The sequence below is a fragment of the Lampetra planeri genome, chromosome 3 (assembly GCF_965212315.1).
Source record: "Lampetra planeri chromosome 3, kcLamPlan1.2.h2, whole genome shotgun sequence".
NCBI classification, from domain to species: domain Eukaryota; kingdom Metazoa; phylum Chordata; class Hyperoartia; order Petromyzontiformes; family Petromyzontidae; genus Lampetra; species Lampetra planeri.
Window position 1 is genome coordinate 24,124,366 of NC_136109.1, and position 22,558 is coordinate 24,146,923.

At 45.3% G+C, this 22,558-nt stretch overlaps 1 protein-coding gene across 1 annotated transcript in view; it reads right to left on the reverse strand.

The window, feature by feature from the left end:
- Window positions 1-2,487: 2,487 nt before the first annotated feature.
- Window positions 2,488-22,558, reverse strand: part of LOC144741941 (integrin alpha-11-like) — a 103,636-nt gene continuing 83,565 nt past the window's right edge. The window contains 12 exon segments of the mRNA XM_078624437.1: window positions 2,488-2,669; window positions 3,073-3,186; window positions 3,982-4,077; window positions 5,328-5,441; window positions 5,882-5,992; window positions 6,731-6,838; window positions 9,337-9,439; window positions 9,556-9,645; window positions 11,416-11,492; window positions 12,440-12,541; window positions 13,285-13,426; window positions 15,211-15,296. Coding sequence (XP_078480563.1) covers window positions 2,589-2,669; window positions 3,073-3,186; window positions 3,982-4,077; window positions 5,328-5,441; window positions 5,882-5,992; window positions 6,731-6,838; window positions 9,337-9,439; window positions 9,556-9,645; window positions 11,416-11,492; window positions 12,440-12,541; window positions 13,285-13,426; window positions 15,211-15,296 — 1,224 coding nt within the window. The 3' untranslated portion in view covers window positions 2,488-2,588.

A 22,558-nucleotide genomic window follows, 5' to 3' on the forward strand; every position in this document is an offset into this window, starting at 1 on the left:
TAGATATTTTATTTAATATTTTACATGAAGTATCCCTTTTTTGCTTCTATATTTCAGAAAGTTACGTGACTCGAATTGAGCACGGACAATATCGAATAAATATATCCGCTATAAAGTGAATGCCTAAACCACACAACGTGATTTATAGGCGAAGAGCATTGCGGATATTTTTTTTTGTTTAACCTCAAAGCTGGCATTGTCTGTTCCCAGACTCGGTAAAGAAGGATTATTGTACGATATTGAAAATACTGATTATTATCCAGATGGCTTCATAGACTGGAATTCATCAGACAAGCACTTTGGCAGAAGCCTCTATTCTGGGCAAAAGTTCCGATTGCAGCAGCTCCGTGCGGTCGTGAAGAATTCGTTTCGTGTGGCCGGCCCTCCCGCCTCTGCAGTTGCTTGTGCCTCATCAGTTCACTTGTCACGGTGGGTTAAATTAATATCGCCTGCGCCCTCCTTTTCCCAAATATCCAGTTGGTCCCTTTTAGACGCCGCTACAGTTGACTCGCAGAGTCGTGCTTTCTCAAAATGTGCGTGCAGCTGTACTGCAATGTTTGGATATCCTAAACGTGTAATGGCTCTGCGCCTATTCCATAAGCCTGCTAGAAATGTTTTACTTTGTGTGATCCAATAAGCCTTTACGGGCTTGCCTTAAGTCGCAGTTGCAACGTGTGGCTGAAAGAATGTCTGCCGGTGGTATCTGATGGCCCATTTATTTAAGCACTCTGGATCGTGTTTGACGTTGCAAGTTTAATTCATAATATTTAATTCCTTATTGCATCATGCATTGGACGGTGGTCCAAAATTGTTAGGAGTGTTGTGTCCGGACGACTGCAGGCAAACCACATCCAATGGCCTCGGTGCCCCTGTGCAGCTGGTATTGCATCAACGATGCTATTACTGTTGCCTGGATCTTCACGGTTGGTAATTCCTATCCTGGAGTAAGCTTTCACTTTTGTGCTTGATATAAACACCAACCATTAAGGTTTTGTAATTGCCTGCCGGAACCATTGATTGTAATACTTTGCTCACTGCAGCGTGTGTGTGCGCGCCTGGATTGTCAACTCGTGCTATAATGGAATTGATTTAACAGGTATGCCACATTCTCGTATTTTGGTTATCTCAGCACTTTGCATTACAACGATATTGCACTCGGCGTTTTTACATAGTTTAGTTTATAAACAGTTTTCATGTGAAGAGGCCTACGAAAAATTGCAATAACGCCCAAGTGGACAGGACTGCTTTTGGCGGCAATCAACCCTTTTGTGCTTGGTTCCTAATAAGTCATAACTTTTCCACTAACATAATTTGGGCTATGTCAGTAGACTTAACCTGATTTGAGTAATTTGAATATATGGAAGCTGGTGCAAACATTTTAAACATTTATGAGCTCAAGCAAATTTTTGATTAAATGTTGGTAAAACAAAAAGCAGTTGAAGAACACATGGGGTTAAATTTCGATTTAAAGCTTTCGTGACTGCAGGGATTCATCTTCTTGGTTCTTTCGGTAAAGTCACGTAAAAGGGAAATTATAAAAATAAATAATTCTCACGACGTTTCGGCCACAACGCAGGACGGCTGCTTGCGTTGTGGCCGAAACGTCGTGAGAATTATTTTATTATGTTTTATTATTTTATTAGTTCCCTTTTACGTGACTTTACCGAAAGAACCAAGAAGCTGAACACGTGGGGTGTTGTGTCCGAGTGGACGGCGGCGACCGTGTACCGTTTGCACCTCCCGCCCAGCTCGCGGGAGACCACCAGGAAAGTTTCGTGACCGCACAGCACCTTGGATCCCATTTCTGGAGTCTCGTAAACTGAATGCCTTCATCCTGCTGCTCAGAGCTGGCATGCGCTTTGGAAAAAAATATGTGAAAGTAGAGGAAACAAAAATTTATATAGTCTATATTTTAAAATCATCTAGTCTTAGAAAAGCTCACTTCTCTCTTTTTAATATACAACACTATACAGAGATGGACCCTTTGCCGTGGTGGTATAGCTTAAGGTGAAAGTCAGGCAGCCCAGCTGCTATAATCTTTTCTCTCCCACCCCTATGCTGTTGTGTGTTTGTGCGGCATATACAATTTAACCACTGTAACCAGGTGATTATCTTTGGTCGTTCTGTCAATCAGGCATGGGTCCAAGCTGGTTTGTGCTTTAGTATTCCCAAGCAGACAACTCGTAGCATGCAGTCGGCGATTTAAGTTATGCATGCGTGGTTTTTAGCAGTGGGATTTTACTTCACTTGGATGTGTGCAATAGCAGGGGGGGGGGGGTATGCCAAACTTTAAAAGTGGCCCCTTTTTGTCTTGTGCTAGCTGGCGTGCCACTGGTTATAATTGACCAATCAAAGCGCTCGGTTTTTACTGCGGAGCCACACAAGCGTGTGTCGTGCAACGGCGTCCTGCGCCGCCTGCCCTGATGAATTGACGCCATCCTCGACTACACACCCCTCCCCCACCCACCTCTCGTCGCCCTCATTTCCCCAACCACATTTTCTCCACCCGTGGCCCCCCACCCCAAGGTGATTCGGAAGAGGACGAAGAAAATGAAGCGACGAGCGGACTGTTCGGCTGGGGTCATCAATCAACCCTGCACGAGGTTCTCGCGGCCATCCTTGTCATTGTCGCGTATGAGCTGCAGGTAGTGACGGCGGAAGAAGCCCATCTGTAGGGGGTGGGCGGGGGGGGGGAACGGAGCTTTTACATTGCAATGTTTTTTTGGAGGGGAAAATCGGGGTCATGTGAATATACTGGACTTTGTTACAAGATCTCTTTACGGAATCTGCTATGATGACGGTCTGCTGCAGGAAACTAAAACGAGGCTTGCTACTTGCATGTAACTCTGGCACGTGGCTCACTTCCCATTGGTTAACCCTGAGGGGCAATTGCTGCTTCCCAGTAAACACAACGTTGGGCTAACGGCGTATGGACGGACCAACGTTATCGCGCTCGACTCTTGTAAAAATGCTTTCCGTCCATTCTTGCACCCCAGGGTTTTGTCCGTGATGACTGTCCCCAGGTCAGCATGGACGTGGTTCTGGTCTTGAAGTTGTGAGTTATCGCCTCACCTTCCACAGCATGTATATGAGCAGCGCGAGGAGCAGCAGGCCACCCAGGACGCTGCCGATGATGATCCACAGCGGCACGGAGGAGCCACGCTCCTTGGTGATCTCCATCACGATCTGGGGTGGGGTTCAGAGTTCAGACACGAAGGTTTATAACAATAGGTTTGACCCTTTCTGGCAATAAAACAGGTGTTGTCAAGAGGCTAAAACACCAAACAGAATCCTTATTCAAGGAATCCTGTCTGCATTAAACACGTACTTGTGGTGAACGTGCAAACAAATGATAATATATGCATTGTCTTTGGGGCCGTCCATAAATGACGTCACGCGATTTTGGACGATTTTTGACCCCACCCTCAAATATGTGACACGGCGTCGCAAAAAGTCAGACCCCCCCCCCTCAAATATGACGTCACAAAGCTCTGTCCCCCCCCCCCCTCCAAAACCATATTTCCATTTTGAAAATAAACATGCTTCAAATCGCTTTAAACTATTGTCATTGTAATGCGTATTTAATGTGGAGCTGCACTCTGATGTTGTAGGAGTGTTCTAACAATTAGTGTTATAACAAATGTATATTTATTTAAAGTTGTGCATTTTGATGTGACGTCATATTTCTCAAACCACCCCCCCTCGTCACAAATGTCTGACCCCCCCCCCAGGTGCGTGACGTCATTTATGGACGGCCCTTCTGAAACTGATTGGTCCACGCCAAAGAAAGAATAGAACCTGATCCGTAGTAAAGTTCGCTAAACACTCCATCACCACTTTGCCCTTCAGAGGTTACACAGACTCAAACACGTGATGTATGTGCTTGCGTTATTGGCGGTATTGGTGATGGCCTCGTCAGGATGAGAGGATGTCGGCAGTTAGTGCATTTTCCCTCTTCCAGGGTCTGCATCTGTGACTTACGTATCTCCACCGGCTGTCCTCCTTCATGAGGATGAGCTGAGACCGGTTTAATTGCAGCTCCGCAGTTGTGTTGAGTTTCAAGCTCTTGAATTTCATCTGCGGAAATTAGCAATAAAAATTACAGTAAAAATTGGAATTTACTACTCTTGAGAAAGTCATCTTGCATCTCTTATATGTGTAAAAACCATTACCTTGCAAGGCGGTGGGTAACAATTCCTTGCTTGGATAATATCGACGATAAGTGCTTATGAGCGGGGTCTCGTACCTCATTTAAATTGTATAAAAATAGGTTCCTGTCGTTTGTTAATCTACTGCCAGATGAAGGCCTTCGCATGCCGTGTCAATTGTGTGCGTTCTTTGACCATACTTCACCATGCTGGTCAGTGGGTTCGTGAAGGAGGGGCCAGGAAAGGTCCAGATATCGCTCGCCACTGATGTTGGCCGTGGCCAGGAATTCAAATGAGGTCACCGGGATCAGAGCGCAGTGAGCTAACCACTGCACTGTTTTATATCTTACTAAAAATAATTGTTCATTTTTTTTTTGTAATGTTACGTGTAAATTTAAGTCTTTTTGTCTACATTTGCATATTCGTACGGTTGTTTTTCACCGTTTGTTGCCTATACTGCATTGCTTTCATGACCCAGGGCTCTCCTAATTTGACAAGGCAATGCAACTTTATGTACGATTTCTGTTGCGTCTAAATGCGACTGTAACTCCAAAAACGATGCAGAAACAGTGGGAATATTTATCGTAGGCAGAATAGTAAACAAAGGTCTGAACTTTGAACTGGTACAGGCGGCTGATGGCACGGAGGGCTTGGGGAAAGGAGTTCCAAAATGTGTGGGTAGCAGAGAAAAAATAGCAACCTACCACTGAGCGAAGGTTGACTGGGGGACTTTCATGATAATGGGTTTTTGAGAAGGACACCCTTTATGCTGGGGCATCACAGAGCGCTTTACATGCAATAAACGCCTTTAAAATTGTAAAAGTGCACCACCAGTGGCAGCTGTCCTTTTAGTAAAAACAGTAACTCGGCACCTGGCCTGAAATCGGGCACGAGTCTGCCATTGGAGGGCATTGGTTGCTGGAGCAAGGAGTCTGTGGAGAGGAGATTAGAGAGATAAGAGTGTAAGAGGTGGATAGGTGCGAGCCCAATGAGGATCTTGAAGACGGAGAATGAAATCCTAAAACTCCTTCGGGATTTGGTTTGGCCAGTGGCACGGACCGAGCATTGGGGCGATGTGGTCTCACTTTCGTGTACGGATGAGCGATCTGGCAACCACAGTGTTGAACAAAGGTATCGATTGAGTGACTTGGCGAGTGCATCTGTAGACCGTGTTCTCACCACGGTGAGTGACGGAGTCCACAGCCAACCCTTGATGTGGATCAGCTCCTCCTGGCCGACCTCCAGCGTCTCGACCACGCACGCCACTCTGTGGCAGCGACCCGTCGCGCAGTTCTGTCGGCCGAGAAGACATGCGACTCGCTTTGAAACTTCACCTGGATGCTTCACCGAGCAGGCTTAGGAAGTCACGAGTGGCTGACGAGCCCCGCTTGTATCCATCTGCTGCCGCCTCCTCTGTTAGTCATGTTTTGTTACTGGATGTGTAAAATTACTTCTTTGTTTAACCAGAGCAATCTCACTGAGCCTCGAGGGTAATTTCTTTCAAGAGCATCCTGGTTTGGATGCTTGGCCAGTTTTGAGCAAAAATGTTTTTGCATCTTGGAGGAAAGAAACCGGAGTGTTTGGTGGTAAACCCACACATAAAGCACTGCGTAATACATGTCGGCTCATTATTGCCCCCGACAGCTGTGAGTTCCGTGCACATGGCTCAGCAAAGCCCCTCTCTTCACACCGCAGCCTTGCAGGTGCCTCGCCCGTGCCGCGTGCCCACGTACCAGCTCGTCCATCGCCCTGAGGTCCTCCTCGTAGACTGGCAGTGTCGCCTCCCTCTTGATCAGCTGCTGCCAGTCGGTCTCCGGACTCGTGCGGCACGTCACGCCGACATCCTGGCACCCCACACACGCAGCGCACGTGCAGCCGGTGAATGTCGTGCGGTGGCCTGCATTATTCCGGCCGATGTTCCCAATCAATCAGCAGTCATCTCTCTCAACTCGGATTGAAAGCGTTTGTAGTAATACTTTAATTTTATATCGCGTCGTTAATGCTGACAGCATGCCCTATCGCTGTTCTTATATATAAGGGCCAAATCCCATATACAGCCACTACTAATAAAATGAAAACCCTACTACTACCAGCAAAATAAGACATTAATAAACAAATTAAGACGATGTGATATGAACGAGCCTGTAGTATAAATTCGTTACTATTGGAACTTAACCTATTGAAGTACTTGTGGAGATGAGGGTTGGAAAGTGTTCCATGCGTATGCATGGTCTTGTTCTTTTTTATCGCAGTTGCTGTGCATTATAATTATGAGCAATTTAAAAGCATTGTCACGTATGTTTTTAGATTGGCACCAAAGGGACAACTGCGGAGACAGTTGGTTGAAGAAATAACGTCTAGAAATATATAATATAACTAAACATATAATTCACTTGTTGATGAACATTTTTGTCTACGACAGAGGAAGGGCCACATTGTTGAAGCATCGTAGCATCTTGCCTTTTTCACCAAACGTCTGAAACGTAACTTAATTTTTCGGCCAGAAGACATCTGCATTTCTCCGCACGTCCGCGTGTGTGCAGGAACCTGTGTGCGTCGTGCTCCTCGTGGCGCTCGCTCACCGTCTCGACGTGAGACAGCGTGAGCAGGGGGTTTCCACCCGGCGTGATTGCCGGCACGGAGATGAGCACCTCCAGCCGAGCGAGCGGGAACAACCCGAGGTTTTGCACCTGTACGAATACCCCGGCACAAGCCGCCATATTTAGCGTCGACGGCAATCGTTTTTCGGAATTGTCGGAATATATTGCAAGGGATGGCACACGCACGGGGACAACATCATTGGTGTACTTCAGTGCTCGCACATGCATGCTCCCCCTGCCTTCGCCAGCGGACACTCACCGGCGTGGTGAAGTATGGTTAAATACCCACCACCCGCACGGCATGCGCAAGGTCACAATAAAGCAGTGGGTTCACTGGCAATTCTTGCTGCATCGATTTCCATTGTAAAATTCATATTCAAAGAACCTATCTACGTGACTTTAACGAAAGACCCAAAGAATATGAATTCCTGCAGTCACGAAAGCTTTAAGTCAAGATTTTTGTCCATTGTAAAAGTTGGAGAAATCAGATTTCTGTTCCTCCGAGTGGGCAACTGGGATGGCAATTTCTAATTAAATCACAGACACAGGTCCCATGACGACCCGAGGTTGTGTGCTCTGCAGACCAATCATAGTTCATGAATCATACTTTTCAACAGACTCTGTTGTCATTTATTCTACAGAAATTCATTTACTCTGTGCCATCGCCTTGTAAGCCAATAGGTGTCCTACTGCAATGGGCACAAAACGGCCACACATTTTGTGGGACCCCGAAAATTGAGGGCAACCGAACATCAAGAATACAATATGAGACAAGGGTCGGTTTTACTACATTAATATTAAATAAAAGATTCGTTCATTCGCCTATGAACTATCTGGCCCATTGTGCTGGAAAACAATTTGGAAACGTTAAAACATCGGTCCAGAATCACCGCAAGCCGGGGGGAAATATCAGTGATAAAACGGAGTCTTGTCTATGGATGTATCATTTTATAACCACATTTTCTCAATGACTGCACAATGTTTAGTGAGAGCAGCCTGCCTCTGTCACATTGCCACAGGTCAGCAGGGAAGTCCGGTGTGTTCAATGCAAAAAAAACAATGAAACGGTCGTTATTTATCTCACGCGCTTTCACCATATCACAAAATAAATTTCAATATCTCATCAAACTCAGAACCGTTTGGGGTGAAGGGATTAAGGTTGGCCGACCCTCAGGCGTTCATGATTAAAACCGCTGCGCGGTGGGACCACTGAAGATTCAGGTGACTTCCAGCTCAAGCGTTCTGAGAACTTGAGGAGGTCACGATCGAGGCACTGCGAGCGAAGGGAGGGGAGCGATGGCGCTTGGGTCGCGGACTCTACGGTTGGGTGGACCGCAGTCGGGAGTGAGAAAACGCCGGTGTAAAAATAAACTCTGCGATTTTGAAGCGGCAGGGAGGGAGGGAAGCAAGCGCTTGGAGAAGCAACGTAAGGGAGAGAACAGGAAGACGCACGTGTGTGTGTGTGCAGCCGCTCCTTGAAACGCGACTCCCCTAAACGAGCTCAGCAGGCAGTGACGCGGCTGGCTGGCCACGCGGACTCACGGATGCTGTGGGGAGTATTTTTCTCCGCGAGGTTCTCAGGAGCTACCTAGCCGCACATCTGTGCGTCCCGTCTTCCAAAGGTGCCTCAGGGTGGTTCACTTTGCGTGCAGGATTAAATAGAACAAGCTTCCTGCTGTGCAACCCCATATCTGGTGCAGATTATGCGCTTTGACCACGTGTAAATCACATTTAAAACATCTTCATCTCTAGCAAAAATGTGAATGGGGGTTTGTGTGATTTATTCTATTGGGCTGTCATCAGGCCTGGCCAAAGGTAGTGGTGGGGTGGGGGGTGTAGGGAGGTTTGGGCAAAAAGGGCAATTTGCCTGTCAGTCTGTAATTATTGATTACTGCGAGAACATGTTATCTCATTTACTTCTCACCATTTACCCGTTTTCAATCTGAATTTGTGCCCTGGCACGGAAAATCTGGTTTTGTATTTTGAAGATGATAAATCGATGGCCAAGGATTGCAAGTTACTTATTACGACAAATGAAGAACTTTTGAAGCCCGTCGCATTGAAGTTACTTGAACGCCGCCTCTGACTCCTGTCGCTTTCGGTGTTTTGGTAAATAAATCACGACCCTAGGTGAGTGCTTTACCTCGTAGAGTAACCGAATACCCCTGCAATTAGAATCCTGTTGCGTTTGTTCCCACTTGCCTGGAGAAATCGCAACCGCTATTGTAATTGCAAAGTGAACACTTGCAGCCCTGCCATCCAGACTCTGTACCGCAGGAGTGCATGTGTGGGGGTCTGTGGTGTATTAGGTGGGGAGCGGTCGTGTAGTGGTTAGCGCGCCGCACTACGAACCGGGAAACCCGAGATCGATTCCCGCTCATGGCCAACACCAGTGACGATTATCCGAACCGGTCCTGGGCCTCCTCTAGGGTGACTCCCCTCAACTGAGTACCTGGGGCAGTGTGCAAACATCGACACCTCGTGTGCCGTGCAGGCCTTCATAGTTTCTCGCTAACAGCACTTGCCCCTATAGTCTGTTAAAGCTAAATGGGGGATCTTTGTTGTGTGTGTGCTGGAAGACTCCTGACCGTCAGCGTGTAGTTGAACTGTGGCCCAATGTCCTCTGGTCTCTCGATAACGTCCGGCACCACTGCCTCTCGGCTCACCTCAAACTGGTGAAGGTTCGAGTCCCTGTCACGGAGACACAACATTCGTCATGAACAAGGGACATCACCCGGAACGTTGCCGACAATATTTTATTGACGAGCGTTATTTGTGTATTCGTTTTATGCTACAGTTTGCCTGACCTGGTGAAGAGGATCTCGGCCTCGTATCTCACGGGGATGGACAACGAGGCGGCGTTGTCATGCAGCGTCTCCAGCATCTCCTTGCTGTCACTGTGTGAAGCGAAGACAAAACATGAATGCCGGGCCCCGTGAGCACGACAGAGAAAATTAGATTAGCGGTGCAACGATGCACCGGTGTCATCCATTAACCCTGATTCTCTAAACTCGTGATCCGTGCACGAGCGACGTGACCCCTGCACAATATTTCTAATAATTGGTTCCTCAAAGGAATCGTAACCCTGAATGGTGACAATTAATCGATTCGCCGGGGTACATTAATGATACCCCTTAAAAAATAACAATCAAACAATGATGTCTATATGTATATACATTCATTGGCTGTGTGCCGTCAATAAATAAGCTATCCCACGAGCGAACATCGGCTTTCTTTGAAACCAAGTAGGCGCGCAACGGTTCATTCAAAAGTATTAAACTGAAAGGTGATTTCTACTCGCATATACACGTATCCTCTTGTGCTGGTGGAATGAGGTTCGGTTTATTAATATGCTTCATAAATACAAATTGTATACTGTACTGTAATTAAAAAAGCTGACTGGGACTCAAACCCAGCATCTCACAGGTTGCTAGCTCAGGCATTGTGGCCACCTGAGCCACCCAGCCATTTAGGAGCAATTTCATGTTGAGCATTGTTCCGCAGGGTTGTATGCATGTTAAACTTCTTTCGCGCCGTACGGAGCAAACCGTGCTAATCGGCGGTGCAAGGACAACGAACTGAACACACAAAGCAGTTGTAAAGAAACGAGCTTTTGTTTCATACTCTGGTTTTTTCGGTAAAGTCACGTAGGTAAAAATAAAAAAAATAAAAAAACAACAATTAAATCACGACGTTTCGGAGGCAACACAAGCTTCCTTCTTCAGGTGGAACCGTTACAGCCAAATTCACTGTAATAAGTGATAAGTGACGAAAACTTCAAATCTAAAATTAAGAGTTTTTGTTTGTGTTTTACTGCAGTCAAGGACGGCCCGTAGCGTGGCCAAAATGGAAAGGTGCAGCCATGCACGCATCTGGCACACATTAAACACTTGCAGCATCACGATGTAGGGCCTATGCAATTAGTGGTAATGTTTTGGGCTCCTAGCCAAGGCAGCACGGCTCCAGAACGATGACTTCTACTCTGCTTCCTGCTCGCATTCTTCCGCCAGCCCTGCGCGCCCTACCCTGATAACAAATACTATTCGTATTCACAAAGTCTCCAAATGTGATCACATCTCATAACGGCTGCACAGATGGGCAAGATATTGGCATTTAGAGAGCCTGGGATAGAGTTGAGATGTCGTGATGGTAGAAGTGCGAATGGAGACATTTTGGAGAGAGAGAGGGAAAGTTTTAAGTCTGGACTTGAACAGGGGCAGGGTCTCAGCAGTTCGGCCAGGGGAAGAGAATTCCAGACAAGGGGGCAGCAACAGAGAAAAGGGGCATTTCCCCAATCGCAGCTCCGATCGATTTATCTTTAAAATTATCACCGGGAGTTGCAAATCGAATGGGGTGGGGCTGACACGCACACGCACACCACGAAGAGGGCTCTGAGTCTCGGCTGTTGCGCCAATGCTTGAGGGTCACAGCGGCGTTAACTATCGAATGTTCAAGCGGTGCAACTCCTCCGGGCTCCGCGGACAGGAGCTGGGGGGGGGGGTGCGTCCAGACTCCAGACTATCAAGTGAAAGTTAATTGGACAGGGCCGCCATATCATTCCTTGCACTGGGACAAATGGCAACGACACTCCGCCACTGGAGTGCCGTCTCGATTATATTTGTTTTTAAATCGCAATTGTTGTTACCACTGGTGCCCCACAGTCTCACCTCTCGGCTCGCAGGCCGATGTCCAGGCTCGGCAAGAAGACGGAGCGACTGAACTCGAACTCCAGAAGCGTGACCAGCTGGGTGCCGGCCAGCGAGGCGAGCAGCGAGCGGGGAGGGCAAGAGCATACCAAGTAAAACAGCGTTCGGGATTATTACAGCGTGGGGAAAACTGCGTATTTGTTAAAGTACCAGCAATGCTAACAGCAAAGTGAGCAAAACCAGAATATGTATAATTCCGAATATTAGAACCAGATATCTTGGCTTTAGCTATGGGTTTCTTCAGCGGAATGCACACATACAGTGGAAGTGTTGAGATGTGTATTGTATGTGTGTTTTGGATAACAGGGGGAGAGTGGTGGCATAGTGGTTTGTGCACTGCGCTGTGAACTCGGCAACCTGAGTTCGATTCCCGGCCATGCTTAACATTGGTTGTGGGTGATATCTCATTCAATCCTGGGCTCTCCTTGCACCAAACAACACTGACCAGCGTGGTGAAGTATGACTGATACGCCATGGCCTTAATCCAGCAGTGGGTAGAAAAAGGCTGTAAATTCTAAATACGTATTTCCTTGCGTGTATATATACAGTCAGTATAACCAGGTACGAGCCAATCACAGGATGAATCCTTTTATGATCGACATTTCAGAAACTTATCTCCTTGTAGAAATGAAAAAAAAGTTTACACATTTAAAAAAACCTAATAGGATTAGCATGGTGAACATTGTTATTTTATTTTCGGCATGCAATTTTTTTGATGTAGGTTAAAGATCACAATTCTCACATAGGCCGTATTCAATCCAATAGACTGCTGATTCCCTCCGCTCAGACTTGACTGTGTATACTTGCAATTACTTGAGTGTGTGCTGTGACTAACTGACTCGCAGATGGACAAATGATGTTTCCTATAATGGCCATGTGTATATGTCTGTTAGCCTAACCCCCTCCTGTAGGGCATCGAAAACCCCCTTAAATGCCACAAACTCTTTATGACCCCTCCCAACTGCCGTCTGACCCCAGTCCTGACCTTTGCTCCTGGGCGGAATACGGCCGGGCTCAGGGAGCACGTGGTGCCTCCATCGGCCTCCTCGTGCGAGAATTGGCACTCCATCTTCAGACCTTGGTCCACCTGTCCGTACCCCATCATGAGACGGAGTACGTGGGGCATAGTACAGACCGATGTCACACACCACATACCTCTCATACCTCGAGGTCAACTCGGCCTCAAGGTTGAAACACCATTGCTGGGAAAATGTTCAGGCGAGACATTGTAATCCACACTCGCTTTGTGTGCCACGTTGGCATGAAGAGGTGCTTATGAACACAACTTGCCCCAACAATCTAAGACTCTAGGATCTCCCTCTGGCTAGCCATCCAAGCTGTCGGCTCCTTCCAATGTTCAAATTTAGGTTCAAAGACCTCTCTATGTATATTGATATATATTTAAGTTGACATAGATGCGAATTCTAGATTTGAAGCTTTCGTGACTGCAAGGATTCATACTCTTTGTTTTATTTTTCTTAGACACACTTAAGCTTTCGCTACGTATTTTATTTTATTTTTATTTAACTTTTATTAATTTCATTTTTTTTACCTACGTGACTTTACCGAAAAAAAACCTAAGAATATTTCGCTACGTTGTCCCCACCTAAAGAAGGACGCTTGTGTTGCGTCCGAAACGTCGTGATTTAATCTAGTTTTCATTTATTTTATTTTTTACCTACGTGACTTTACCAAAAAAAAAACATGCGTATGTCGCATATTTACTGCGCAGCGACTTTGGGTGCGGTTAAATTTTTTTTATTCTACATGAATCCAGATTGCATTGTATCCTCGTCTCGGTTCAAGAGTGCGTGCTTGTGTCGCCCTCACGGTGGGTGTGATGCTGGCGAGACGCAGGTTCCGCGAGAAGGAGACGTTGACCCGCGCGTTGTAGGCATTCTCGCCACGGTTTTCCAGCGTCGCCCACACGGACGTGCGCCTCCTCCCACTGCGGATGACGTACGGAGCCATGCTGCGCACACAAAACGCATGCAACGCAACACGTGCGTACACACACACCGCCATACCAATAAGTGTCTGCTCTCTTGTACGGGCAGCCATCGACTTACGAACACAATTCGTTCCTGAGATCCGTTCGTAAGTCGAACGATTTGTAAGTCATAACGCAGTAATGTACTAAAGACAAACATACTCTTAGGTTTTTTCGGTAAAGTCACGTAGGTAAAAAATAAAATAAAAATTAATAAAAGTAAAATAAAAATCACGACGTTTCGGAGGCAACACAAGCTTCCGTCTTCAGGTGGAAGCTTGTGTTGCCTCCGAAACGTCGTGATTTTTATTAATTTTAATTTAATTTTTTACCTACGTGACTTTACCGAAAAAACCTAAGAGTATGAATCCTTGCAGTCACGAAAGCTTCAAATCTAGATTTAAAGACGAACACTCGCTCCCAGCGCAAGGCTGACTCATTCACATCTCGCGGGGGATCGCTCAGCTTCGTAAGTGCGGGTGTTCGTACATCGGGTGACCGTAAGTCGAGGATTGTCTATTTCTGTAGTTTCGATTTGGCTGCTATACATTTCTGCATGATAAGCTGCTTCGTTAAGCTATCAGCGATCAGGTCGCTTCTGAAAAATAAACTGATAGCTCATTGGGGTTTACCGAGTAAAGTAAAAAAAAGTTTAGTGTTATTTGGATTTTATCATGATTTGTTTACCTTTCCTATACTTTGCACTCCTATAGTGTTTTGTATTGTTTGTTGTTGTAACGTTCTGACCTGCCCCGTCTAGGCATCTGTGAAAAAGAGTTTGAAAGCTCGTCGGATACCTCCAGTCTAAATAAATATTCTGAATCTGATCGTATAGTTCCACCTGCGACTGCCCTGCGGAACAAACGACGGAGCAGGCGGTGAACTGCTGCCCATCAAGACTGCTGAACCGTGGCACCGTAGCGATTCATCAACCTGCAATGAAACCAGTTGAATGGCCAGAGAGCCTAGACGTCAAATTGAATAATAATATATAATTGTATTCGTGTTCCAAAAATCAGTTGCTTATCTCTGCAACATGTCACACAAAAGAAGAAGTATGATGCATACGCCCAGTCCCAGCCACAACACACCTATCATTTACACTTCATTGTCAATCATCTGCTGGATGAAGGTATCGCCATGCCGTGCCGGTGTTGAGGGTTGTTGGACCATGCTTTTCCACCATTGTCATTGTGGGTTGGTGAAGGTGGATAAGCCCAGGACCGGTTCACATGTCACTTTCTACCGATGTTAGCCACGGCCGGTAATTGAACTCGGGCATCTGGGAGTAACAGCACAGTGCGCTCACCACATCACCACCGCTCCACTGCTTCACCCCCTTTCCTCCTATGCCCGCCCCAATATGAGCGCTCGATGATGCCATCCTTGATTTCATCATGAGAAAAATTTTTACAATGAAAGATATCCTGCACAGACGACCCCTGAGAGGGCATCTTGCTTCTGGAATGGAGTCATGAGATGAGCTCATGTGCAGGAGCAACATGAACAGTTGCTGTGCTTGGCCATGGGCGATGGCGACAGCTTGAAGAGGCATTTATCGAGCAGTGGATTGATCATGGCTGACGATGAATGACGATCGATGACATGGTGATAGTGACGTTGATGGCATCCAGAAAAAAAAAACATTGTGGTATCAGTAGACAACGGCCTTTCTTAGCATGTCCACAAAAGAAATGGGAAGACTCGCAAGGTTGGCATGTCCGTTGAGGGCAACGACTGTGGAATGTGGAGCAGGCGCCTCTTACCTGGACCCCTGGACGTCGGAGCGCAGGTGCAGCACGAGGTCGGACACGCACTCCTCGTCGTCGCCGCAGTCGTTGGCGAAGGGAAGCTGCGGGGAGACACGCGGCATGGAATGTCGTACGTATGGTGTACTTCCTTCGCACCGTACATAATCGAAGGTGCGGGGAAAGGACAACGAACTAAACACAAAAAGCAGTTCCAAAGAAATGAGTTTTCAGTCTTCGATTTAAAGGTGCGTGGCTCCAGTGGATTCCTAATATCGGAAGGAAAGAACGTTCCAGACGGCCGCGGAAGCGCATCTGAACGTGAGCGATACCGTCCCCGTTCTGTGGCTAGCTAAAAGCTGCTGCGAGGATGACCCAAGTTCATGTGGTGGTTTACGTTCCTTGAGATCTGTAAGGTATTGCGGTTAATTTGTGTCTGGTGAAGCCCAGACAACGCACAGACAAAAAAAAACTATTAAAAACTATAAACTAAAACGAGGGGGGCAGGGAGGGGGGAGTCTTTTGGTCTGGTGGTCCCATTGTAAACGTACCTAAATCCGACCCTGAGCTCATAGTGACCTCAGTATTGTTTGAAGCGGGTCAATTGACTGAAGTGTCAAGATCTTTCTTTGCTTTCAGCAACAGTAAAACAAAACCAGTGCCATTTTTTAATTAACTTGTTGTTTTTAGGATTGTGGATTCCATCCATAATACAGGTTTGTGTGTGTGTGTGTCTCTCTCTCTGCATGTGTCTCTCTATGTTTTTTTTTCTTTCTCTCAAATTTAGCAATCTTTGGAAGAACGTAATCAACCAGGTAAAGTGTTAACTCTTGTGTTAGCCGACTCTCTGTGTTGACTTGCATTACAATTCAAAGTTTACTAGCTTTGTTTTCTCATTCATTCATACGTGATGACGGTTGCTTGTGTTGCAATCAAAACGTCGTATTTTATTATTTATTTTATTTTATTTCTACGTGACTTTACCGAAAGAACCAAAGAGTAATTCCTGCAGTTACGAAAGCTTCAAATCAGGTTTTTTTTGGGTTACATCGCGTAAATATAAATGTGTCGTTAAACCCGCCACCACCCGACAGCCAATTAGTAAGGTTTATCACGTAAACAGAGCGTGGCCAATTCGTTACTAGTACAGCACACCGGTGTGTTGGAGAGCAAATCCATTACATTTACAATCTTGAGTATGACGTTTCACCAGTAATTACAACCAATCTAACCCAAAAAACCTGAGCAAGAAAACGGAGCAACAAGAGAAATTGGTCAACGTCGACCTGTGCAAGAAATGTTTTTTTTATTTTTTACCTACGTGACTTTACCGAAAAAACCTAAGAACACCAATAAACCTGTATTATGGATCATATTGGTCGCGAAAGCCTCCGTGTTAAACTCTGGATTCCATGTCAATTAACAAGTTATTCCACTTGTTATTGACCATTTACAGTCCTGGAGTGAATAACAGTTTTTTTAAAACAAAATTTCAACATTAAAAGACAAGGTTTGGTATTAGTCAGTACTGTTTAAGGTGTTGTCTGTGCACTTCTGGAAAGTACAGAGATAATGTTTACTGGCAGGCTGCCTGTGTAGCACTGTTCAAGTGTCCTCCCGGCTTTCGATTTAAAGCTTTCGTGACTGCAGGGATTCATCTTCTTGGTTCTTTCGGTATTCTACGTGACTTTACCGAAAGAACCAAGAAGATGTCCTCCCGGCTGATCGGGTTTCCTGTCACATACAAAATGCCTCGCGATTTCATGATGGTTTACCGAGTGAACGTTGCGGGTGGATTCATTCAACACGTGATATTATAAATGCAAGGGGGAAATTGTGAATTTGGTGTGAAGTGCCCATATTGTTATTCATACCAATAGTGCATTCGGGTTAGCTGTGCGGGGATAGAATCAAAACTGTGTCACTCTATCTCCACGTGCAGCTCACCCAAATATGCCGTGGGTATGAATCTGTCCAGCTGTGACAGCCTAAAGCAGAAATATGATTAACTTATCGACTGCATTAAAATATATATTTCTTGAAGGCAGTTCCTTGGAAAGGGAGTTTTCATTGCATCTGCTTACTTTGGCTGATACATTTCACAAGAACAAATGTGTATATATAATGCCAGAGGTTTATACACACTCGTGCATTTAGACATGTGTGAGACAAGAATGGGTTTCACTCCCCACATAGCAGGGGTAAGGATAATAGCGGAGGGGGGAAAAACTAAATCCACATAACTGATAACATAAACAAACCGACGTAAAACAATATTAAACGTACAAAGAAACACATTGTGAACTCTTAATAAATAATACACAATGTATATGAAGTGTGGTGTGTGTAGAATGAAAAGACAAAAAAGACCGTGTTGGCAGCTTGTGGCTGTGAACAGCTGAAAGTCATTAAAAATGGGAAGGAAGTCAACGTCTGGAATGCAAACATTATAAAAAAAAACATTCAAATAGTATTTAGCTGATTTGTAAACTTTGTCCCTATAATTTGACCACCAGCTTAAAGTGCCAGTCAACAAACCCACGACGGACGTCCGCCGTGGAGATGGAGTGACGAAATCGCCGCGCGTGCAGGCACTCGCGGGACTGTCACGTCACAGGAACACAGCTTAAGGAAAGGCCTTCATCCAGCAGTGGATTGATCATGGCCGAGCATGCCCTTGATAGGTGTCAGCCAATGGGACAAGTGAATCTGCAAAGATCCTTGATCATCGTGAAGTAACAGCAACGGCGAACGATGCGACTTGAAATATTTCACGGTCACGCTGTTCATGATGTGTTTTCGTGTTATACCACGCGTCGCGTTCGGTTTCTACGTCTGCACGTGCCGAGGGAGCTGTGCAAGTTCCTACAAAAGCTGCCAGCGTGTGGAGCGAAACGTCAGACGTCGTGCCGCCGGACAACATGTGGTACAACTCCAAAACGCATCAAAGGGATCATAGTCGCGGCTTACTACCGTAAGTTCTAAAGTTTTAACAACAATATTTGTCTGTTTACAAAGTTCGTCGAAAGGTTTGATTAATGGTTTAAGGGGTTGGAACCAGGGAAGGCATGTTTTTTAAAAACCCCTGTTTGCTTTCTAGACAGCGCTGTGCTGTGGGTTTCACGTGTTTGTAATAAACGCGAGCGCTCGTGGCTGTTTTGGCAACGGGAAAATCGCGGGCAGCTCCCCCCCACCCCCACAAGGCCTTTTGAAAGGGCCTCTCTGGGAATGTGAAATCGCAGCATTTTGCCATGAAAAATATATATACGTTAATGTTCCTGAAAACAATGATCATGTTTGTGATGTGTTTATGATGAGAATATCTTCAATTAAAAATGTTGTATAACTTTTTTCAATATTCAAACACATATATAACGTATTGTCAATACGAACATCGGTTGCGTTTCTTTTTTTACGTGAAACACTAAAATAATGTTTAACAGGTAGCTTATTCTTCTTGGTTCTTTCGGTAAAGTCACTTTCTACGCGACTTTACCGAAAGAACCAAGAAGATGAATCCCTGCAGTCACGAAAGCTTTAAATCGAAATTTAGGTAGCTTATTATCGCTACGCTTGTTTACCCACGAAAGCCTCACTGCATCTCAACTATTTCTCAGGACGGTCCTGCCAAGTTTTCGCAGCAGAGGGTGATGTTGGCATGTGTAATCCCGATTAAGTAATTTGGAGGTAATGTTTCAGCATTGGGATGTTTTTTTCCAATATTAATTATATTGTATGTTTTTCTGGTTATGAAAGGAGACCACAGAATCCCAATGCAGAATCTCAATGCAGAATCGACACCGAGAGGCATTCCGAGTAAGGAATCGAACCCAGGAGATGTTTTGCTGTGAGGCAGAAGTGTTACCACTTGTGCCACCCTGCCGACCAGATTCGTAACATTTGTTTTTCACTTAATTTGGCTAAATCCCCAGATTTGAGAATGCGAAAACACTTTTTTTTCTACTGTCATCCGACAAACAATCTCATCGCAGAGTGTGTGGTAAGGTGCAACCCCCACACTCAGTAAAGTAAAACAAACATATCTTAATCAGCTGTGCTACACCCCATGGGGCTCACTGCTCTACGATATTTCCAGATGGATTTGTCTTGTGTCATAATGCCAATAGCGCAGTTGTAACACAAATGGGGGAAGAAACACGAAAACATTTTTATAAATGTATTTTCACTCTATGAAAGAAAATAAAAAACAGTATCCATCAGCATACTTGGCCTGCTAATGTGCATTAGAAACATGAGGCCAGGGTAAATTTGCCAAACTCAACAATGTCCATTGGAAAACATCGACGAGTGCTATGGTTTGAAATCAAGCACATTTTTTATTGACAAGAGAAATGATTAATTACTCATTACACTTTAAGATACGGTAATTTTGTAATATGAAATGTGGCTAAAGTTTCCATGATTGCCGAAGCAAGCCTCTGCTAAACAATGTTGATATGAGAGATAACTCTACTGTTGATTGTGTGTATGAATTATATTCTAGTTTCGAAGTATGTTTCGGTAAAGTCACGGTAAAGTCACGTAGGTATTTTATACCTACGTGACTTTTACCGAAAGAACCAAAGAGTATGGATTCCTGCAGTCACGAAAGCTTCAAATCAAGATTTCGAAGTATGCTTCCGCGGCTGGTAAGAGCATCCTTTGCCTCCCCAGTGTTGATGTGTGCACACCACATCAAGTTCTCATTAAGGCTGGGTTGACCTTGAGGAGGCCCAGAACTAGTTGAGATATTCACGACTGGAGTTAGCCGTGGCCCAGAATCAAACTTTGATCGCTGAGTTTGGAGCGCAGTGTCGCTTCTTTCAAACTCTGCAGAATGTGCGTCGGCAGAGTGCACAGGCGAACGCACCCCAATGTGGTCTGAGTGAGTTGTTGGGGCAAAAACCCCAACAACTCACGCAGGCCACATAAGGTGGAAATCCGTTACGTTACCGGTGACCAGAAAAAAAGGGAACGGCATTCTTCGTCGTTTCTAAAGCAGATGGACTCGGAACCGTGGCGTCTAAAACAAAACCAGGCAGCCCGTGTTGTTATCGGCATGCCCTGGTCAGCCATCTGGAGTCAATTCTTGTCGCACGGAATTTTTAGTCATGTCCCTTTGATTTGGATGCTCGGTGGTTTATTTTGACTCCATCTGTTTTGACACAAAAGTAAAATCATCTGAAAGGTATATGTGATGGAGAAAAAGAGCAGATCGTATCAGATCCATGTAGTGTTTGTAGAGGGCTTGTATCAATTTGTTCCATGATACAACAGGATTTTGAAAGCATGATGTCATGCTAAATTGTGATTCTTTGGGTTTTCCCTCAGGATGACAAAGTTAAAGTCTTTGACAAGATTTCCCCGCTCTGCATCCAACTGGAGTGGCGACTGCTCAGCTTTATAGCAGTCAAACCAATATATATTTGTTTATTTTCAGAGCTGAAATTTTGTCAATTAAATTAATATCAAATTTAACATGCGTTTTTTTTTAACACGTTGGCTTTCGCGACCAATATTATTCATAATATAGGGTTTTTGGGTCAGATCGCGTTATTTATAAATGTGTCGTAACCCTCCACCACCCGACACGGCCAAACAGTAAAAAATGTGTCACGTTTTCAAAGGACAAATTAATTGACTTCTTTAGCCCACCGGTGTGCTGAAGAGAGAATCAACAGCTTTTAAAAATGCGTTTTTTTTTTTATTCATTGGTGACCAGGCTGTGACTACACTTGAGAGCCCATTTCATAACGTGCGACTGACACCGAGATTCAAACTCAACAAGAATCCCAGCGGTGCCTGCTCAGTACACTGACCTCCCAGTTACCAGGCCGACTCAAAAATAATCAACTCTTGAACTGATTCACGACCCTCAATCATGACAATTTGTCAAAACACTGAGGCGGGCGCATCATTACATGATCCCTCAATGATCCCTTTTGCTGCGTTGTTTTCAGTGATTTTTTGACAACCATGTCTCCGCACGCCGCATATGAAGACAGGTTAAGTAGTCAGTTCTAAACACCGTAAAAATACGGGCCTCCCGGGGATGGATGATGGACGACACGCTCTATTCGAAAGGCATGTTAAACTTTAAATAAGAGCTGTATTGCTATTTTAGAACAAATATTGTCTTTTTTTCCAGTGTTAATGCCCGCAATGTTGGTGCGGTCAACATTTTATCAGCCACACATAGCCCGAAGCGATACTGAACACGGCATGTAGTAGCAGTCTTCGGCAATACAGCCTCCCTCTGAGGGGCTCCACAATCTCAGGCCCTGATCTCGCACCAGTCTTTCTTTTTTACAAGTGCGATCTTAATCTTTCCGTGATGTTTTTTTCTTTTCCACGAATTCATTAAATGGCATTTGTACTTGACATGTACGAAAGATTTGCAGGGGTAATTGCAACATTAATTTAATTTTATCTTTTTCTTTTTTACAAATGTTTGAGGGATTCACATCACTTTATGTGTGTATGTGTGTGTGCGGTGTTAGTGCAGCAGTAGTGTAGCGGTTAGCGTGCTGCGCTATGAACCCAACGACCCGGGTTCGATTCCCGTTCACGGCCAATACCAGTGATGATTATCTGAACCGGTTCTGGGCCTCCCCTAGGTCGACTCAGCCTTAAATAAGTACCTTGTACGGTGTGTAAACATCGCCATTGGGGAGACAAAGGCGGTCGGGCGTTGTGCTGGCCACCCAACCCCCTCGTGTACCGTTGCGGCCTTTATAGGTGCTCGCTAAAAGCACTTGCCCCTACAGTCTGTTAGGGCTATACGGGGGATCTTTGTACTGTGCTATGAACCTGGGGACCCAAGTTCAAGTGCCGACAACAACTAACATCAATGCTGAGCGATATCTTAACTCGTTCTGGCCCTGCCTCCTCAACAATCCATGCTCACCAGTGGGGTGAAGTATGCTGAAACCATCCCATACATTTAATGGTGTTTATCCATAATACAGCTTTTTTGGGGTTAAATCGCGTAAATATATAAATGTGTCGTTAAACCCGCCACCACCCGACACAGCCAATTAGTAAGGTATGTCGCGTAAACAGAACGTGCCAATTCGTCACTAGTACAGCACACCGGTGTGATGGAGAGCCAAAGCACAACATTTACAATCTGAGTACGACGTTTCGCCAGTAATTACAACTAGCTTCATCAGGCGACAGCCATATTTGTGGAGAAATCCTCCTCTTTCGTTCCTTAAATAGAGTGCTAGATGTGATGACATCACTTGCAATGGTGTCTGAAGGCATTTATCCAGCAGTGGATTGACAGAAGCGATGTAAATTACTATAACGTATCCAAAGGCAGTTTATGTAGACGTTTAGTCCACGGGGTTGGTTCTCGTGATGG